Consider the following 18,085-nt stretch of genomic DNA (forward strand, 5'->3'; position numbering starts at 1 on the left):
TGAATAGTGAACACACATGTATCACTTGACATTAACCTTCTCTTTCTGGTGAGAGGCATAGTTTTTATTTTTAAATACTTCAAGTCTTTCTTACAAAGCTCCCGTATAACTCTAAATGAGCATGTGCAGCACATCTTAATGGAAATCTACATTTTCTTTTGTTGTCTTTTTTGGGAGGTGTGGCATGTGTTCTTTTTTTGGCAACACGTAAGTGGTCCCTCTATTGCAGCGCACAATGCCTGTCTTCACACAAAGCTATGCTGAAAATTAATGAGCACAGCATCACCTTCTCCTGTCTTCAGGATTCATAACAATGTGAAGAACTGAAGATTCAGAAATAAAAGAATAGCTGATGCTGGTTTGTTTTCTGTCCTCCCAGCTCATTCCCTCATAATTAATAATAATAATAATAATAATAATAATAATAATAATAATCATCATCATCATCATCATCATCATGGAAATTAAATGATCATTAAATTAAATGATCATTAAATTAAATTAAATTAAATTTAAATTAAATTAAATTAAATGATCATGGAAAAAAGCAAAGTATGGATTATCGATGTTGCAATCCCAGGCAACAGCAAAACTGATGAGAAACAACTGTAAAAGCTCACATGATATGAGGATTTAAAGACTGAACTGCAAAGACTCTGGCACAAGCCAGTCAAGGTGGTCCCAGTAGTGATCAGCACACTGGGTACAATTCCTATAGACTTTGGCCAGCACTTGAAAACAATCGTCACTGACAAAATTACCATCTGTCAGCAGCAATAGGCCACCATGCTCGAATCTGCATGCATTATTCAGCAATACATCACATAGTCCTAGACCAGTGGTTCTCAACCTGGGATCCCCAGATGCTTTTCGCCTTCAACTCGTAGAAATCCTAACAGCTGGTAAACTAGCTGGGATATTTGGGTGTTGTAGGCTAAAAACATTTGGGGACCCCAGGTTGAGAACCACTGTCCTAGACACTTGGGAAGTGTCCGACATGTGATCCAATACAAGAGCCAGCATAGTGATCTTGTGTGCTGTGTACTAATATTGTTGTGTATCAAATAATAATAGCTATGGAACTTTGGGAGTTGCAATTTGAAACTGAACCCTGACACTTGTAGAATGAATGTAGTTTGACCCCACTTTAACTGCCATGGCTCAGTACTTTGTAATTGTGGGAGTTGTAGTATGGTTAGCAATCAGTACACTAGCTGCTTTTACTCTATTTTGTAGAGAGAGAAAGCTGGGTATAAATAAACATAATAAAAACAACAACAACTTTGTTAGAGAAGGCAGCCGGGGCCGGGCTGTGGCGCAGCTGGCTAGTAACCAGCTGCTATAAATCACTACTGACCGAGAGGTCATGAGTTCGAAGCCCGGGTCGGGTTAAGCCTCTGACCATTAATAGCCCCGGCTTGCTGTTGACCTATGCAGCCCCGAAAGACAGTTGCACCTGTCAATTAGGGAAATTTAGGGACGCTTTATGCAGGAGGCTAATTTACAACACCATAAAACTGCCAGCAAAACACGAGGAAAGGAATGCGGAAGTACAGCCACTACTGGACGGTGAAGCAACAGCTCCCCCTGTGGCCGGAATCGTGAAGCCGGAAAAATGTTAAAAAAATGCCTCTGAGTTTGTCTAATGTATGTTGTTTGTCTGTTGGCATTGAATGTTTGCCATATATGTGTTCATTGTAATCCGTCCTGAGTCCCCTTCGGGGTGAGAAGGGCGGAATATAAATACTGCAAATAAATAAATAAATAAATTTGTAAAATTACTCAAGAACTATAGAGTAAAGGTTCCCATGATTCCAGAGCATTGACCTATGGTAGTTAAAATGGTGTGGATACATCCTTAGTTGAGCACTGCAGCTCACTCTTCAGTATTCTGATAACATCATTTTTAAAAGTCCTGGTCTGTGACCTTTCTTCCTGCAATGACTTTCCTCAATTTCTGGGTATTCTAGGCTTAACCTATGATTTTTCCTTGGGAGAAGAATGGAGCTCATGTACATTGCTCCAAGATAGCAATATTAGCTTTTAATACTGAATCATGTCTACACGCCTTCACTGCAGTAACAGTAGCTCCAAAGAAACCCAGCAGATCAAATTCCAAGGGTACCACCTAGTGCCTGATATATCTTCATTTAACTGCTATGGCTCAATGCTATGGAATCCTGGGATTTGCACATGAGTATTAAGAAAATACATGAGCCACATAGGTTTTTTTAAAGGCATGAGAAATAGGCAGTACATTTTTTTTTTAAAAAAAAAACATGATGGGCCATTCTTTTAGAAAGTCTTATTCCTTCCTTCTATTTTTCAGATCTTCAGTCCATTATCCATTTGTATCATCCATATAAGCAAAGAGTGAATCTACACCAGATGTCAGGCTAAAATTTACATGATCTATCCAGGCTGTTTGTTTATTTTATTTATTTACAGTATTTATATTCCACCCTTCTCACCCCGAAGGGGACTCAGGGCGGATCACATATATATATATATATATATATATATATATATATATATATATATATATATATATGGCAAACATTATATACATATAGGGCAAACAGGGTGGATCACATTATATACATATAGCCCATAAACACATCGAACTGAGACAGATACAGACAGACACAGAGGCAATTTAACCTTCTCCTGAGGGGATGTTCGATTCTGGCCACAGGGGGGAGCAGCTGCTTTATTATCCACTCTGACGGCACTTCCTCATTCCAATGTCGTAAATTAGTTAAACTTGCCACCCCACTTTTTATAATTGGTACCTTATTTCCTACTTGATAGATGCAACTATCTTTTGGGTTACTAGGTCAGCAATGAGCAGGGGCTATTTTTTATTTTTAATTGACGGGTGCTCACCCCACCATGGGCTGGCCTCGAACTCATGACCTCATGTTCAGAGTGATTTATTGCAGCAGGCTGCTCACCAGCCTGTGCCACAACCTGGCCCCTGTTGGCCTGCATCCTCTAAATAGAATCAGAACTTTGGACAGCTCCTCTAAAGTCCAAAGTGTCATCTTTTGACATGGGACTGTGTATATGTGTCTTCACTATAGAACTAATGTACTTTGATACCACTTTAACTGCCATGGGATCCTGGGATTTGTAGTTTGGTGTGGTTGCTGAGAAAGCTAAAAGCCTTATACAATTATAGCTCTCATGATTCCATGGCAGTTAAAGTTGCGTCACATGGCATCAATTCAGATACAGTTCCACTCCTAATAGCCTTTACTCATCACCGGATGCAATCCAGAAAAAATAACTTTGCAAAGTAACTCTGCAACCTTCTCCTCTCTGTATTCTTTTGTGCAATGAAGTATTTCAAGCAAATATTCCAAAATATGGGGGGAAATTTGAAATCCAATGCACTTCTGGTTTCTAGGGATACTCCAACTTTAACTTATCTCAAATTCCGATACTTTGCTGCATGGACTAAATGGATTGCAACTCCTAGAGAATTGCACTTTGCCTTTAATGTACTTGGTCCTTTGTGTGTAGTTAAAATGTATTTAAAGATGAAATAGCTTTGTTTAATTTTTCTTAAGGTTCATATTTTTACCCCCAAGAGGAAAATAAATTGAAAAAGTTATGAATTTTATTCTTTAACCAGCAGAGGGAGCAAATGCACTGTATTAAAATAAACTGTTTGAAATGTTTCCACCAACCTGTGTAATGTAGTAAACTTGCAAAACTGTTTTCAGATCTTCACTGTGATTTCTGTAGAACAGGTTCAACCCATAATGGCCAGAAAGACCTTGGCCATTTTGTATGTGCAGGAGGATCTAGAGATTCCTAAATCAAATCTGAGAATAATTACATTGGCAAATGTGGAAAGCCGACTGCACTGAATGGTGAATGGACACATATGGGAATCCCTCATCATAAGTGAGCAACTAATTTGGAGAAATGCCTTGTAATGCTTCAGATATCAGTTTTTAATATAATGCCATTCTGTAATGTGATGGTTTTGTTTCTCCGCAGTGAACAAATACGTCGTCAGAGTGTTCACTGGTGACATGAATGGCAGCGGAACCGATGCAGATGTTTTCATTAACATCTTCGGCCAGAATGGAGACACAGGTAATACTTTCAGCAAATCATAGAGGTGAACGAGGTATTCTCTACAAACTTGAGCATGATTTTGGAAAAAATGTGTTGCTTCTGGTATTATTTTTATTATCTAACTAGTTTATAGAGTTGTGCGCAGAAACAGTTTCATCCGTTCTTTCATTATTTTCGTTCCTTCAGGAGCAAGTAATAGGAATTCTCCATCACCCTACGAAAATCAGCTTGACATGAAAGCATGGGGGAGCTGATCTCGACTCCTCACCTGCTTTTTGGCATCATAGTTTAATCTTTTGTATTAACCCCTCAGCAATCAAAAAGAAAACTCTCATTCCCTGAAAACTACTACCAATTACTTCTCTTCTTCTGGGAGGGCATTGCTCTTCCTTACCTGGAAGTGCGAATTCTCCTTAAAATGCCTTAGAAGAGTGCGTGGCTGGTGTCATGCACATGTGCCTGCCTGCAACCAAGCACCTCTAAACAGCTTTAAGAACTTGCTTGCCTCCTTTAAATGCCTTAGAATAGAAAGAGTGCATGGCTGCTGGCGTGCCCATGTATCTTCTAGAGTAAGTAAGGTAAAGGTAAAGGTAAAGGTAAAGGTAAAGGTTTCCCCTGACATTCAGTCCAGTCATGTCTGACTCTGGGGGTTGGTGCTCATCTCCATTTCTAAGCCGAAGAACTGGCGTTGTCCGTAGACACCTCCAAGGTCATGTGGCCGGCATGACTGCATGGAACGCCATCACCTTCCTGCCGGAGCGGTACCTATTGATCCACTCACATTGGCATGTTTTCGAACTGCTAGGTTGGCAGAAGCTGGAGCGAACAGCGGCCGCTCCCGCTGCTCCCGGGGTTTGAACCTGGGACCTTTTGGTCTGCAAGTTCAGCAGCTCAGTGCTTTAACACACTTCGCCACCGCGGCTCCAGAATAAGAAACAGCTTTAAGAACTTGCTTGTCTCCTTTAAATGCCTTGAAAAGAGTGTGCGTGTGGCTTGCAGGCCTGGGAGAGAAAGCGCAGTGCCTGCCTGCAGCCGAGCGCCTCTCCTTTAGAGTAGAACAGCTTAAATAACTGAAATGATGGGAAGCCCCTGCCCGTTAGAAAATGGATCTTTCGGCACCTCAGAGCGAAAACAGATATGTGCCCTCCCGACTTTGGGAGGCTCCCGAAAAATGGATTGCATCCCCCCCGAAAGCCGGGACAAGAAATGGGTCAAGGTTTCCCCTGAATGTACAACCCTACTAACTTAGGTACCTGGTGATGCTCAGGTTAGGGATTCTGTAGCACTATTTATTATAAGTAGTCTTTATTTGGTTTTGGATTTTATGGATGGTCTCATTAGACAATGCATAAGGATGTGAGTAAACTATAACTCCCATCATCATCTGCCAATGTCCCCAAGCTGCACCAGTAGACATAGTTAGTCATGGTGGATAGGTATTCCAACTTTGCTCCAGCTGCATCGCCAGTGGGATTCACAGTGCTCTCTGAATGTGGGTGGATTGCAACTCCTGCAACTCCCATCATCCTCTGTCATTGTCCTGCTCCCCCCCCCCCCCCAAGTCCACCTGTATATAAGGTTGGTCATGATGGCTAAGTATTTCATATTTGGTCGAGATTCATCATTGGTTGTGTTCACAGTGTTCTCTGGATGTGGTTGAACTACAACTCCCATCACCCAAGATCAATTCCTCACCCAAACCCACCAGTATGTAAAATTGGTCATGTTGGATCTATGTGCCAAGTTTTGTCCAGATCCATCATTGATGGGGTTCACAGTGCTCTCTGGATGTGAGAACTATGTTAGAAAATACATACATTTATACATACATAGATAGATACAAATAATATTTTCACATTTATTATATACATAGAAGATATAGATTATTTTATTCATACAGTAGAGTTTCACTTATCCAACACTTGCTTATCCAATGTTCTGGATTATCCAACGCATTTTTGTAGACAATGTTTTCAATACATCATGATATTTTGTTACTAAATTCGTAAATACAGTAATTACTACATAGCATTACCGTGTATTGAAGTACTTTTTCTGTCAAATTTGTTGTATAACATGATGTTTTGGTGCTTAATTTGTAAAATCATAACCTAATTTGATGTTTAATAGGCTTTTCCTTAATCCCTACTTATTATCCAACATATTTGTTTATCCAACATTCTGCCGGCCCGTTTATGTTGGATAAGTGAGACTCTGCTGTATTCCATATTTTCTTTTGGATTATCTTTGTATTGACTTTAATTTGCCTTCCAGGTATGACGCCTGCTTGATCAGATTTAATCCAATTGCTGAATGTTGTTTTTAATCTGTTTGCCAATATTGATGTAAATATTTTATAATATTTACATATATTATATGTAAATATTATAAAATATTTACAGGTGCTTTGGTCTACAACTGCTAGAAATCCTAGCCAGTTTACCAGCTGTTAGGATTTCTGGGAGTTGAAGGCCAAAACATCTGTGGACCCACAGGTTGAGAAACATTGGTCTAGATCAAGGAAAGTCATTGATCCTTTGTATTCTCCTTTGGTTATACCTCACCTGGGATACTGTGTCCAATTCTGTGTACCAGAGGAGGGAAAATAAAAGGATTAAAGGTCTGGAGACCATGAATCCCTGTGAGGAGCAGAATTATAAGCAAATTTGATTAGTATGGTCTCTATAGGGATCTTTATTCCTTCTATGAGACTTGATGACCATCTTCTGCTGGAAATGCAACCCTGGGTCCTCCATTGTGACTTTACAGTCAACATCCATCAAAAGTTGACCATAAAAATTGTGCTGGGTAACCTAAAGATTCCTAGAGAAATATTCTCATACATTTAATGTATAGTTTTCCCACTTTCGCAATTCCCTGTGCACCTAACCCCAGTGAATATGGAGGGATGACGAGTTTCCAAAGCTATTCTCTCTCTCCGTTGTTCTGAGATGCCTATGAAGGCCAGAGCAGAATTAAGGAAATTGTCATTCTAAGCAAGTGAAGTGATCAAACTTATCCTTTACCAGGAACGCAGCTGCCCTTTTGGATTTCTTTCAAGAAACTGCCTTTTCTAAGCCCACGGTGGAAACATATTAAACACCTATTTGAGGCAAACGACTCAATCTCGCAGCTGATTAAATAATTTTACTTGATTAATTATGTACACTTTAAACATTAATTGATTAATAAACCATTCACTCAAATTTACAAGTATTTGCATATTACTTGTACCTCAAGGTCAGTGACTTCTCTGAGATATTGAGAAGAAAGTCCTTCAATGCAAGAAATCTACTCCTTCTTATTAGGTAGAACAGCCACCTTTAATAGTTTCTTTATTACAGTAAATGTACTGAGAAGAAAATAGGCTTCTGCTTCCAGAATGGTGCTGCTATTACTGTGCAGCTCTGTCCATTTGCATTTGGTCTTTATAGCTGAAACGAACTATCTCCCATCTAGGATTTTTGCTGATTAATTTACTGATTAATGGTGCAACCCTTCTACCCCGTTCGTTGAAAGGAGAATATATATATATAAAAGAGTGATGGCATCAGGGCAGCGGACAAAACAACAAAACTACAGGCCCCCGACCTCGAAATTTGACAACACAACCCATCATCCACGGCTCTAGGTTGATAAAAAGAAAAGAAAAATAAAGTCCTAATTAGAGGGAGAGGAATAATTGTTTTTATCCAATTGCTGCCAGTTACAAAGCTAAGTTCCACCCACTTGGTCTCCTAGCAACCCACTCAGCCCAAGGGACAGGCACAAGAGTTTGGAGAGACCCCTAAGGACCATCCAGCCCAGCAGGACACAATCCAAGCATTCACAACACATGGACAATGTATAAATTCTATACAATACTACACAGGGACATAGACTCCCCTCTACCCTCACCACTTTCACGGTACACAAACAACCACATGCATACTAAACATAAGGACAACCATACAACAGACATTCAATACCACCACTACCTCAACAAGTTCTCACCAACACCACCAGACAATGCCACAGCAACACGTGGCCGGGCATAGCTAGTCATATCATGTTTTTCTGAGAAGGCCCTGTCTCTAGTCCCCACCAATCGCACTTGCAGAGAGGGTGGGATTGAGAGCAGGGCCTCCCCAGACAATTTTAAACTCCAAGGTGGTTCATAGAGGGAGATGCTTTTGGACAGGTAATCTGAACCAGAACTGTTTAGGACTTAATAGGCTAAAGCCAGAACTTTGAACTGTGCTTGGTAGCAGACTGGCAGCCAGTGGAGCTGACGTAACAGGGGGGTGGTAAGCTCTCTGTATGCCACTCCGGTGAGCAGCCTGACTGCCACCTGTTGGACCAATTGAAGCTTCTGAACAATCTTCAAAGGCAACCCCACATAGAGTGCCTCATAGTAATCTATTTGGGATGTAACCAGAGTGTGAACCACTGTGGCCAAGTCAGACTTCCCAAGGTATGGGCGCAACTGGCGCACGAGGTTTAGTTGTGCAAAAGCTCCCCTGGCCACTGCTGAAACCTGAGGTTCCAGGCTCAACAATGAGTCCAGGATCACTCCCAAGCTGCGAACCTGTGTCTTCAGGCGGAGTGTAACCCCATACAACACAGGCTGTGACCCTATGCTCTGTCCATGAGGACCTCTGTCTTGTCAGATGATGGATTGAATACAAAAATCTTGCAATAGTTTTGCAAGGGGCCGGGCTGTGGCGCAGGCTATTGAGCAGCTGCAATAAATCACTCTGACCATGAGGTCATGAATTCGAGGCCAGCCCGTGGCGGGGTGAGCACCCGTCAATTAAAAATAAAAAATAGCCCCTGCTCGTTGCTGACCTGCCAACCCGAAAGATAGTTGCATCTATCAAGTAGGAAATAAGGTACCACTTATAAAAAAAAGTGGGGAGGCAAGTTTAACTAATTTACGACCTGGAATGAGGAAGTGCCGACAGAGTAGATGATGAAGCAGCTGCTCCCCCCTGTGGCCAGAATCAAACATCCCCTCAGGAGAAGGTTAAATTGCCTCTGCGTCTATCTGTCTCGGTCTCTGTTTGAAGTGTTTATGGGCATTGAATGTTTGCCCTATGTGTGTATAATGTGATCCGCCTTTGTCCCCTTCGGGTTGAGAAGGGCGGAATATAAATACTGTAAATAATAAATAAATAAATAAATAAATAAACAACAGAAATGCTGGCATTGTGTTGCTCAGTTGCATCTAGAGTAGACCCATTCAATCAGTGGTTGAAGGTGAGTCAATATGGAGGTAAATCACATTGATTCAGCAAGTATACTCTGGTCACAATGAGCAACAGTATAAAAACAGTTCTGGGATTCAGGCCTAAGTTCAGTGGTGTTGGGATTGTAGCTTATCAACATTACATTATAAGATATTGGTGTGTGTGCGTGCTGTCACTATCTAATTTGATTTTCCTTTGATGTCTTGTCCTGTTTAGGAGAAAGGAGATTGGACAATGACAACGACAACTTTGAGAGAGGAGCAGAAGACAAATTCACACTAGACGCCCCAAATATGGGAAAGTTACGGAAAATTGCCATTGGCCACAATAACAAAGGGGGCTCAGCTGGCTGGTTCCTGTCCAAGGTTTGTATAGATTTGCTTATTTCCCCTCTAGGGATGTCAGAAACTGTTCTGAAGTGAGCTAAACCTTTAGCCTATATAGCTCAATATTATGTATGGAATTGCTACAATTGTTGACTCTCCACTGAACTATGGATTCAGCTTTTCATCGGTTCCAGTGGGGACCAACCAATAGGATTCAGATCTAAGTTAAGAGAAAAGTCTTCCCGAATCCTACTTGGAGAGGCAATGAGATACTTTGTATGCGATGTGTATACTTTACCAATGAACTACAGCCCATGCTACTTTTCAAATATATTCCTGTTTAGTGTACACCGAGCCGAAATTTATCTGGAGAAGCTTGTATGTGGAAGCAAACAAAGATCTGGCTTTCAAGTGGCTGAGATTGAAGCAACTGTTTACTCAGAGATTCTGATTGCTAGTGTTCTCCTGTGAAAAATGCCTTTTCACAAGTTAATGCTGTTACCAGACAGTCTAACTATTTAGGTGTTCTGCTGTCATCCAAAGATTCTGTCTTCTCCTTCCATTGTTTTGTCTTTGGATTGCATTCAGAACTTTAGTTAAGTGGCTATAATTCCATCATGACAAATAGTCCATGTAGACAGACACTTTGGGGTGATAGCTTGTAGGATCTATGGGTGAGACATGGTTAAGGACTGAAGGGGGAAAGAGTACCATGGGTAAAGCCCCTGGCCTTGACAGCATCACGCATTTAGATGCCACACAAAACTGAACTTAGACAACCAGCATGCTGTCATGGTTTGAATGTTGGACTAGGACTCCAGGAAGCTAAGGTTCAAATCCTAGCTCAGCCATGTAAAGCCGTTGGCTGATCTTGGACAAGTCACCCTCTCTCAGACTATGGCAAATCTTCTCTAAATGAAATTTGCCAAGAAAACCCAAACATAATGTCATTATATGTTGAAGTTAACTTTAAGGCACATTGCAACACCAATAACTGACCTGACCAATGTCAGATGCTTGATAGTCTTGGAGTATTATAGCACGTCTCATCTGACTCTAACCTTAAAGAAAGATGGTGTCAGGTGTGTTTGTCACACTTCTATTATCTCTTTTGTTTTCTTGCTCTCTGCTGCCATTCCCAAATTCTAGATTTTTCCTGAAGTAACTTTGTTCTGTCTGACCATAAAAATTAATCCCATTAATTAATCAACCAACTAATGATTTTTTCACACATTTGTAAGGAGGGATGAGACTCTTCTAGTATTCTCAGAATCAATGCTGCTCAAAGTGGTGATCTATGGATCAGTGGTGATCCATATGCCAGCAAATGTTTCATTTTGGAGAATTTCCAAGAAAGAAACACTCGTAACTGATGGCCACATATATGATGCCAGTTCTTGGCACACTGAGAGAACATTACTGGTCCCACATGTCAGAGAGCTTAAAAAGCATTGGGTTGGTGGGATGACTCCAGAGAAAATGAGGTTTATTTCAATAATGAAGTATCTCTTCTGCCTATCCTTATTTTGATGATATTTGTTCTCACCCTAGGTTATCATTGAAGACATTGGTAACAAATGTGTGTATGAGTTTCCATGTGAACGTTGGTTTGCCTTGGATGAAGATGATGGGAAAATTCAGCGAGATATCCTAGTGGGAGGAACAGAGGCCACAGGTAAATGCATTCTTACCATGATTTGTCATTATGTCTGAACCTGGGTGAATATCTCATCAAAGAATAAGCTGAAATTATTACAACCACTTAACTTTCTTCAGGGAGTAAAATAGGGATATGATGAACATGGTTCAGAGATGGTTTTTTGGCTCAGGGTGACTGGAATTTACTTAGGGACATACACACGTGTAAATCACATTACATATGCAGAGCCGGTATATAATATTCTGCTGATAGCAGCAGAAGCAGAGTTGCTGGTCCACAAGACAACTGCTTGTCCTTGGAGAATGTTCAGGAATGAAACAATTGTTGCTCTGTTCTTGTCTTTGCACTTTGTGCATTGCGGTTGTACATTCTACACTTTTCATTGTGGTTCTACATCCTATATTTTGTATTGTGGTTGTACAGTATGTGTTATGCATTTCCCAAAGGCAATCAGTCATTGACATGTGTTATGCAACATTGCTCTTTTGCACTAGGGCACAATAGTGACATCAACACATGATCAGTGACTGGGTTGCTTAGTGTTTTCATGGCCTATGTTGGCATGTAGAGATCTATGCTCTTCTAAGGAGATCTTGGATTGAATCCTTTGTGGTGGTTTGTTGTTGGAGGCATCCAGGTCAGTAGGGCAATGGATCCAGGTTTTAGACCAAATTATATAGACATTCCTTATATTGCTGAATCCATATCCAAAATAGCGTGGACACCATTAATAGCTGCTACTAAGTTCGGAATAAAATCCTGGGCTGATTTACTGCCCCATTCATGTGGGAACCAAAGGTTCTTATGGCTTCCAATGGAAAAATACAGTCAAGTTCCCACTTCAGGTCTGTGGTGATACCCTTGACAAAGAAGCATTGTAGGAAGGAAAGAACCTACCCAAATCATCACAGCAAAGGAAGGAGTGCTTGAACAATAGACAACATGAAATTCCTGCTTCAGAGAATCCAAAAAATCAGGTGGCAAATTGGTGTGTATATGTTGTGTGTATATTTCAGGTCAGCGCTAATTAGAACACCAAAGCAAGATTGGAGGACATCTGCAAGCTGAGTATCCCTTATCCAAAATTCTGAGATTTGAAAAACTCAAAAATCTGGAATTGTCCACATGGTGGCTGAGATAGGGTTGCCTTTGCTTGCTGTTGATTCAGTGTGCACAAACTTTGTTTCATGGACAAATGTATTAACAATATTTTGTAGGAAGTTGCCTTCCGGCTATGTGTCTAAGGTGTGTATGAAATTTCAGTACATTTTATGTCTCGATTTGGACCTTATGTAAAGATAAAGGTTTCCCCTGATGTTAAGTCCAGTAATGTCTGACTCTGGGGGTTGGTGCTCATCTCCATTTCTAAGCCAAAGAGCCCGCGTTGTCCGTAGACACCTCCAAGGTCACGTGGCCGGCATGACTGCATAGAGCGCCATTACCTTCCCGCCAGAGTGGTACCTATTGATCTACTCACATTGGCATGTTTTTGAACTGCTAGGTTGGCAGAAGCTGGAGCTAACAGTGGGTGCTCACTCCGCTCCCGGGATTTGAACCTGGGACCTTTTGGTCTGCAAGTTCAGCAACTCAGTGCTTTAACACACTTTGCCACTGGGGCTCCATCTTCTTATGTACATATATGCAAATACAGCATTCCAAAATTGGAAAGATCCACTTCTTCTGGTCCCAAGTATTTCACATAATGGAGACTGAAACTGTAGCTGCGGGGGAAGATCTTTCTGAGGTGGCCTTGGGCAAGTTCTGGTGGCAGCCCTTCCCTGTATTTACTTGGCATCAACAGACCTGGAGAAGACTGCAGGCAGCAAAGGGTGTCTGTGTGGCTCTGGCCCTGAGCTTATTGCTGGAGGTAGAGCCAGAAATGATACCTCTGAACACTCCCCTGAAGTCAGGCTACATAGCAACCAAGCCGGGTCAAATTATTTTGGCACCTGAGGCAGAAAACCTCACAAGTGCTTTCCTCCCTTCGTCTTCCCTGATGGTAAAAATATAATGAATAATATGTTTTGAAAAAACTGTTGTTCCTGTCTCATGAAACTACAGATCAACTGCCTAAGGCAGCTGCCTCGCTTTTCTTTATGACTTTGCTCCTGATGAGCCTGGCCCTGTTTCTCACAATGTCCCAGAGTGCCATGCGAAGGACGTTGACATTAATAGGGCAGGTTGACTCCTGTTCCTAGAGAACCAGGCAGGGATATGTTGTTGTGGTTGCTTTAATGTGGCCCTGGCTAGCCATCAGCAATGCAACTTGTGGTTAGTTACTTTTGGAGACTCTAACCCCCAGATTCCCTCAACCAGCACAAGTAGTTGGAGGGAAGAGCTTGGGAGTTGTAGTCACCAAAAATATTTTTCTGTAGTGCTGGAGACATGATATGTGCCCAAGGATTCATATGTTGGAGCTGACTGTGGCTAAATGTTATTACTTCAAAAACTTTATCAATGACACTGTTATAGTGTTTTTATTCCATATGACAACATCACACAGAATAATGGGATTTGCAGTTTGGGAGGGTATTTTTTAGACTTCTTAGCCAGGTCACTCTTGGACCTCACTAAACTGCAAACCTCAGAATTCTACAGAATGTTGTCATGGCAGTTAAAGTGGAATAATAGAACTGTAACAGTGTCATGGGATAGGGTAGATCATTCCCTGAATTACATGGAGAGAAATAAATGGTTCCTGCCAGGAGCACACTAAGGGTGTTTATGCTTTTGTTTCCAACATATGGCTGTGAAGAAATGAGATGGGGAGTGTCACAAAGGCTTCCTGGGTCTCCAAAGACACTTTCCTCCTAAGGATACCAATGCTCTGAAGACTGTCCAGCAAATTATTTTGGGGCTTGGAGCATCCTGGCCAGAAAGTAGCCTGCTGGGAAGCGGTGTTTAATCCAGGCTTCAGCCAGCAGAGTTGCAGTCTCCATAGGGCAAGTTGCCCTTTGGAAGCAGCTTAATTATTTATTTGAGCAAACAATACACAAGCTGCTGGTGAATTCCAAACTCATTGCTTTTAAACTTCTAAATCTGAGAGGGGGGGAGCATTGTTCTTTTATAACTCACTAGCTTTGCCCAGCCACGCGTTGCTGTGGCTGATGGGAATCCTTTGTTGGCCAGGTGGAATAGCAGGGAATAGCCTTGCAGTCTCAAAGCCTGGCCGTTTTCTGGAGTAGCTGGAGCTTTTTGTTGTATGAATGTAGAGGCATGGATGAGGGATTGTGCTGCCAAGTTTAGTGTTTCTTGGATGTGTAGTTTTGTTGTTTTGTCCTAGGCCGAAATTTCATTACCCTTTTATATATATAGATTGGATTCTACTTAGAGCTATTGAAAAGGTTTTCCTCTTGGACTGTGTGTGTATATGTGCCTTCAAGCTGCCTATGGACTTATGAATTTCATAGGGTTTTCTTAGGCAAGGAATATTCAGAAGTGGTTTGGCCAGTTCTTTCCTCTGAAATATAGTGTATAGTATCTGATAGCTGTTGACAGTCTCCCATCCAAGTACTAACCAGGGCTTATTCTGCTGGAGTCCCCGGTGGCACAATGGGTTAAACCCAGCTGGAGTGCTGATTTGAAGGTTGGATTGCTGACCTGAAGGTTGCCAGTTCAAATCCGGGGAGAGCACAGATGAGCTCCCTCTGTCAGCTCCAGCTCCACATGCGGGGACGTGAAAGAAGCCTCCCACAAGGATGGTAAAACATCAAAAACATCTGGGCATCTCCTGGGCAACATCCTTGCAGATGGCTAAATGATACTGGTGATTTCAATTATAAATGGAAAGAAACGAAAGTGTGAATTTTAGTACCTGTGGTCTCTGAAGTTAGTTTAAAATCACAGTTCATACAAACCAAACCAACATCAAAATTTTGAAGAAAAAAACAAGGTGAGGTTTACCAGTTAGCTTCAAACTTGCACAAAGATGTTTTGGATGTCAGTGGAAATAAGTTCATAAATGTGCATTCTAGAGAAACACAAGGATGGTAAAACATCAAAAACATCAGGGCATCTACTGGGCAACATCCTTGCAGATGGCCAATTCTCTCACACCAGAAGTGACTTGTAGTTTCTCAAGCCACTCCTGACATGGGGAAAAAAAAACTCTGCTTAGTTTGCAAATAATTCCCCAAATCCACCAGATCTGGGGTGGGAAGATAATGGGAGCTATAATGCAAGGGAGGAGCATTTCCAAGCTTTATTTTTCCACAAAATCATGTTCTGCCCCCACAATTGTCTCTCACAGTGTGAGCCCTCAACAAACTAAGCCTTATTGCACTCTTGAGAAAGTAAGCATTGAATAATTTTAGCAGAAGGTCCCACAAATATTTCCAGGCTGCATTAGGCAGTTCTGTGAGGCATTGTTATTTTATACAGAAAAAGGAATGTGTTGAATATGTGTATTTGCTTCCTGTTTTGGAGACTAAGAGTGCACCTACACTGTAGAATTAATGCAGTTTGGCAGCATTTTCACTGTCATGGCTCAATGCTTCAGAATCCTGGGAGCTGCAGTTTTACAAGGTCTTTTATCCATTTTGCCAAATAATCTTGGTTTCTCACCAAACTACAGCTCCAAAGATTCATAGCATTGAGTCATGGCCATTAAAGTGATGTCACACTGCATTACTTATATACTCGAGTATAAGCCTAGTTTTTCAGTCCTTTTTTAGGACTGAAAAAAAAAAACCTCCTCGGCTTATACTCGGGTGAGGGTCCTGGTGGGCTTATATTCAGGTTGGCTTATACTCAAGTATATATGGCATATTTATTATTTTTCTCTACTATTATTGGTATTGTTACATTTATTATTTTACTCTATTAATTATGATTACATTTATTATTTTACTCTATTATTGTTGTTACTTTTACATGTATTTTACTCTATTTTTATTATTATTAATACATTTATTATTTTACTGCATTTATTATTACATTTATTATTTCACTCTTATTATTAAAAGGATACATAAGCACATTTACATTGAAGATTAAAATAATGATTTAATCAGAGTTGAACAGTCATATCTTAAATTACAGTTTGATGTAAAGATTCAAAACATTTAAACTACTGATGCCTCAATTAATGAAATTTTATTGGTATCTCAGCTTATACTGGAGTTAATGTTTTCCCAGTTTTTTAATGGTAAAATTAGGTACCTCGGCTTATATTCTGGCCAGCTTATATTCGAGTATATATGGTACAGTAGAGTCTCACTTATCCAAGCTAAACGGGCCGGCAGAAGCTTGGATAAGCGAATATCTTGGATAATAAGGAGGGATTAAGGAAAAGCTTATTAAACATCAAATTAGGGTGTGATTTTACAAATTAAGCACCAAAACATCATGTTTTACAACAAATTTGACAGAAAAAGCAGTTCAATACGCAGTAATGTTATGTTGTAATTACTGTATTTACGAATTTAGCACCAAAATATCATGATATATTGAAAACATTGACTACAAAAATGGCTTGGATTATCCAGAGGCTTGGATAAGTGAGTCTTGGATAAGTGAGACTCTACTGTATTTCTATAGTGTAGATGTACCCAAAGGTGAACTTTCTCAAAAAAAAAATCTTAACCTGTGATAGGTTTGCTACAAGTCAGCAATGATGTGATGATATGAAGGAGCACAACCACAAAGTCTTTCCTTTTTATTGTATTCCCTTTAAGCTTTAGCTTCCAACAGGCAGTAAAATATGTTGGTTTCCCATTATAATGCGGCACCAGCTTGCATGTTTTCACTTTGGTTTCACCCAGTAGAGAACAGGGATGGTAAGATTGCCTCTCATCCCAAATTGTTGAAGATGAGCACCGCTGTATCTCCATGTCGAGCACTTATTTATTCATCCTGTTTAGTGCTGCCACGCAGCTGTGGGCATCATTGAACTGCTGCTCAGGTCTCACTTTTCTCTGGCGACGGTGCCGTAGAGGCTATCACGGCTGAAAGACCCCTTCTGGGGCTTCTCCAAGTTATATGCAATTTAACAAGGTGAATTCTCCACAGCATGAAAACTACCACATCTATCGTATGCTGTAAGCACCCTTGAAACAACAGAAGCCCTTGCAAGGACAAGCTGGCGTGCAAATTTTATTTAGACCTGAGTTGCTGCAGCAGCAAGAAGTAATTGCTACGATTAACCATACCCAGAGACTGTCTCTAAGGTTGTCTTGAAATGTTAAGGTGTAGACAAATGCATGTTTGTTGTCAAGCAGCAGTGATGGGATCTTGAATCTTGACTACATTCAGGACCTGGGTGTTTGCCCCAGTTCCTGCATGCTTTATGAGTGAGTAGGATTGTCCTTCCTTGAAGCTCCTGGAAGTGTGGTTTTACTTGTAAATCAGGTGTGTTAGAAGAGTGTGCCTTGCTTTAAAGGAAGGGATGAGTGTTACTTCTCGGTGGATTAAGGTTCAAGGTTGCAAATGAACAGCATCCCATCTTCTGAGATTATGGAGCAGAACCTCAGACTAGGACAATGATGGGCAACCTTTTGCACTTGGTGTGTCAAAATTCACCAAAAAACCTAGCATGACTTGGATGGTGTGTCACTTTGAGAAAAAACCCTTAATTTCACAATATATATATAGTTTAAATAACAAAAATATATAATTGTATATATATATAACTGTATTTAATAAATCAAAAACTATTTACTACCATTATTTCCATGTACAACAATCTATGGTACCTCTTGCAGTTTCCACGCTGGTTTCTCTCTATTCTAGTTTCAATGTAGTCATGAATAATGAATAATATAATAGTAATAATATAATAATAT

The 18,085-nt window shown here is 40.6% G+C and overlaps 1 protein-coding gene across 1 annotated transcript in view; it reads left to right on the top strand.

Annotated features, from left to right (window-relative positions):
* loxhd1 (lipoxygenase homology PLAT domains 1) overlaps nucleotides 1–18,085 on the top strand; it is a 210,406-nt gene that overhangs the window by 19,409 nt on the left and 172,912 nt on the right. The window contains exons 5-7 of the mRNA XM_062972582.1: nucleotides 4,009–4,107; nucleotides 9,534–9,682; nucleotides 11,195–11,318. Of these exons, the coding sequence (XP_062828652.1) occupies nucleotides 4,009–4,107; nucleotides 9,534–9,682; nucleotides 11,195–11,318 (372 nt within the window). The remainder of the gene's footprint in view (nucleotides 1–4,008; nucleotides 4,108–9,533; nucleotides 9,683–11,194; nucleotides 11,319–18,085) is intronic.

This window comes from Anolis carolinensis, chromosome 2, assembly GCF_035594765.1.
Source record: "Anolis carolinensis isolate JA03-04 chromosome 2, rAnoCar3.1.pri, whole genome shotgun sequence".
NCBI classification, from domain to species: domain Eukaryota; kingdom Metazoa; phylum Chordata; class Lepidosauria; order Squamata; family Dactyloidae; genus Anolis; species Anolis carolinensis.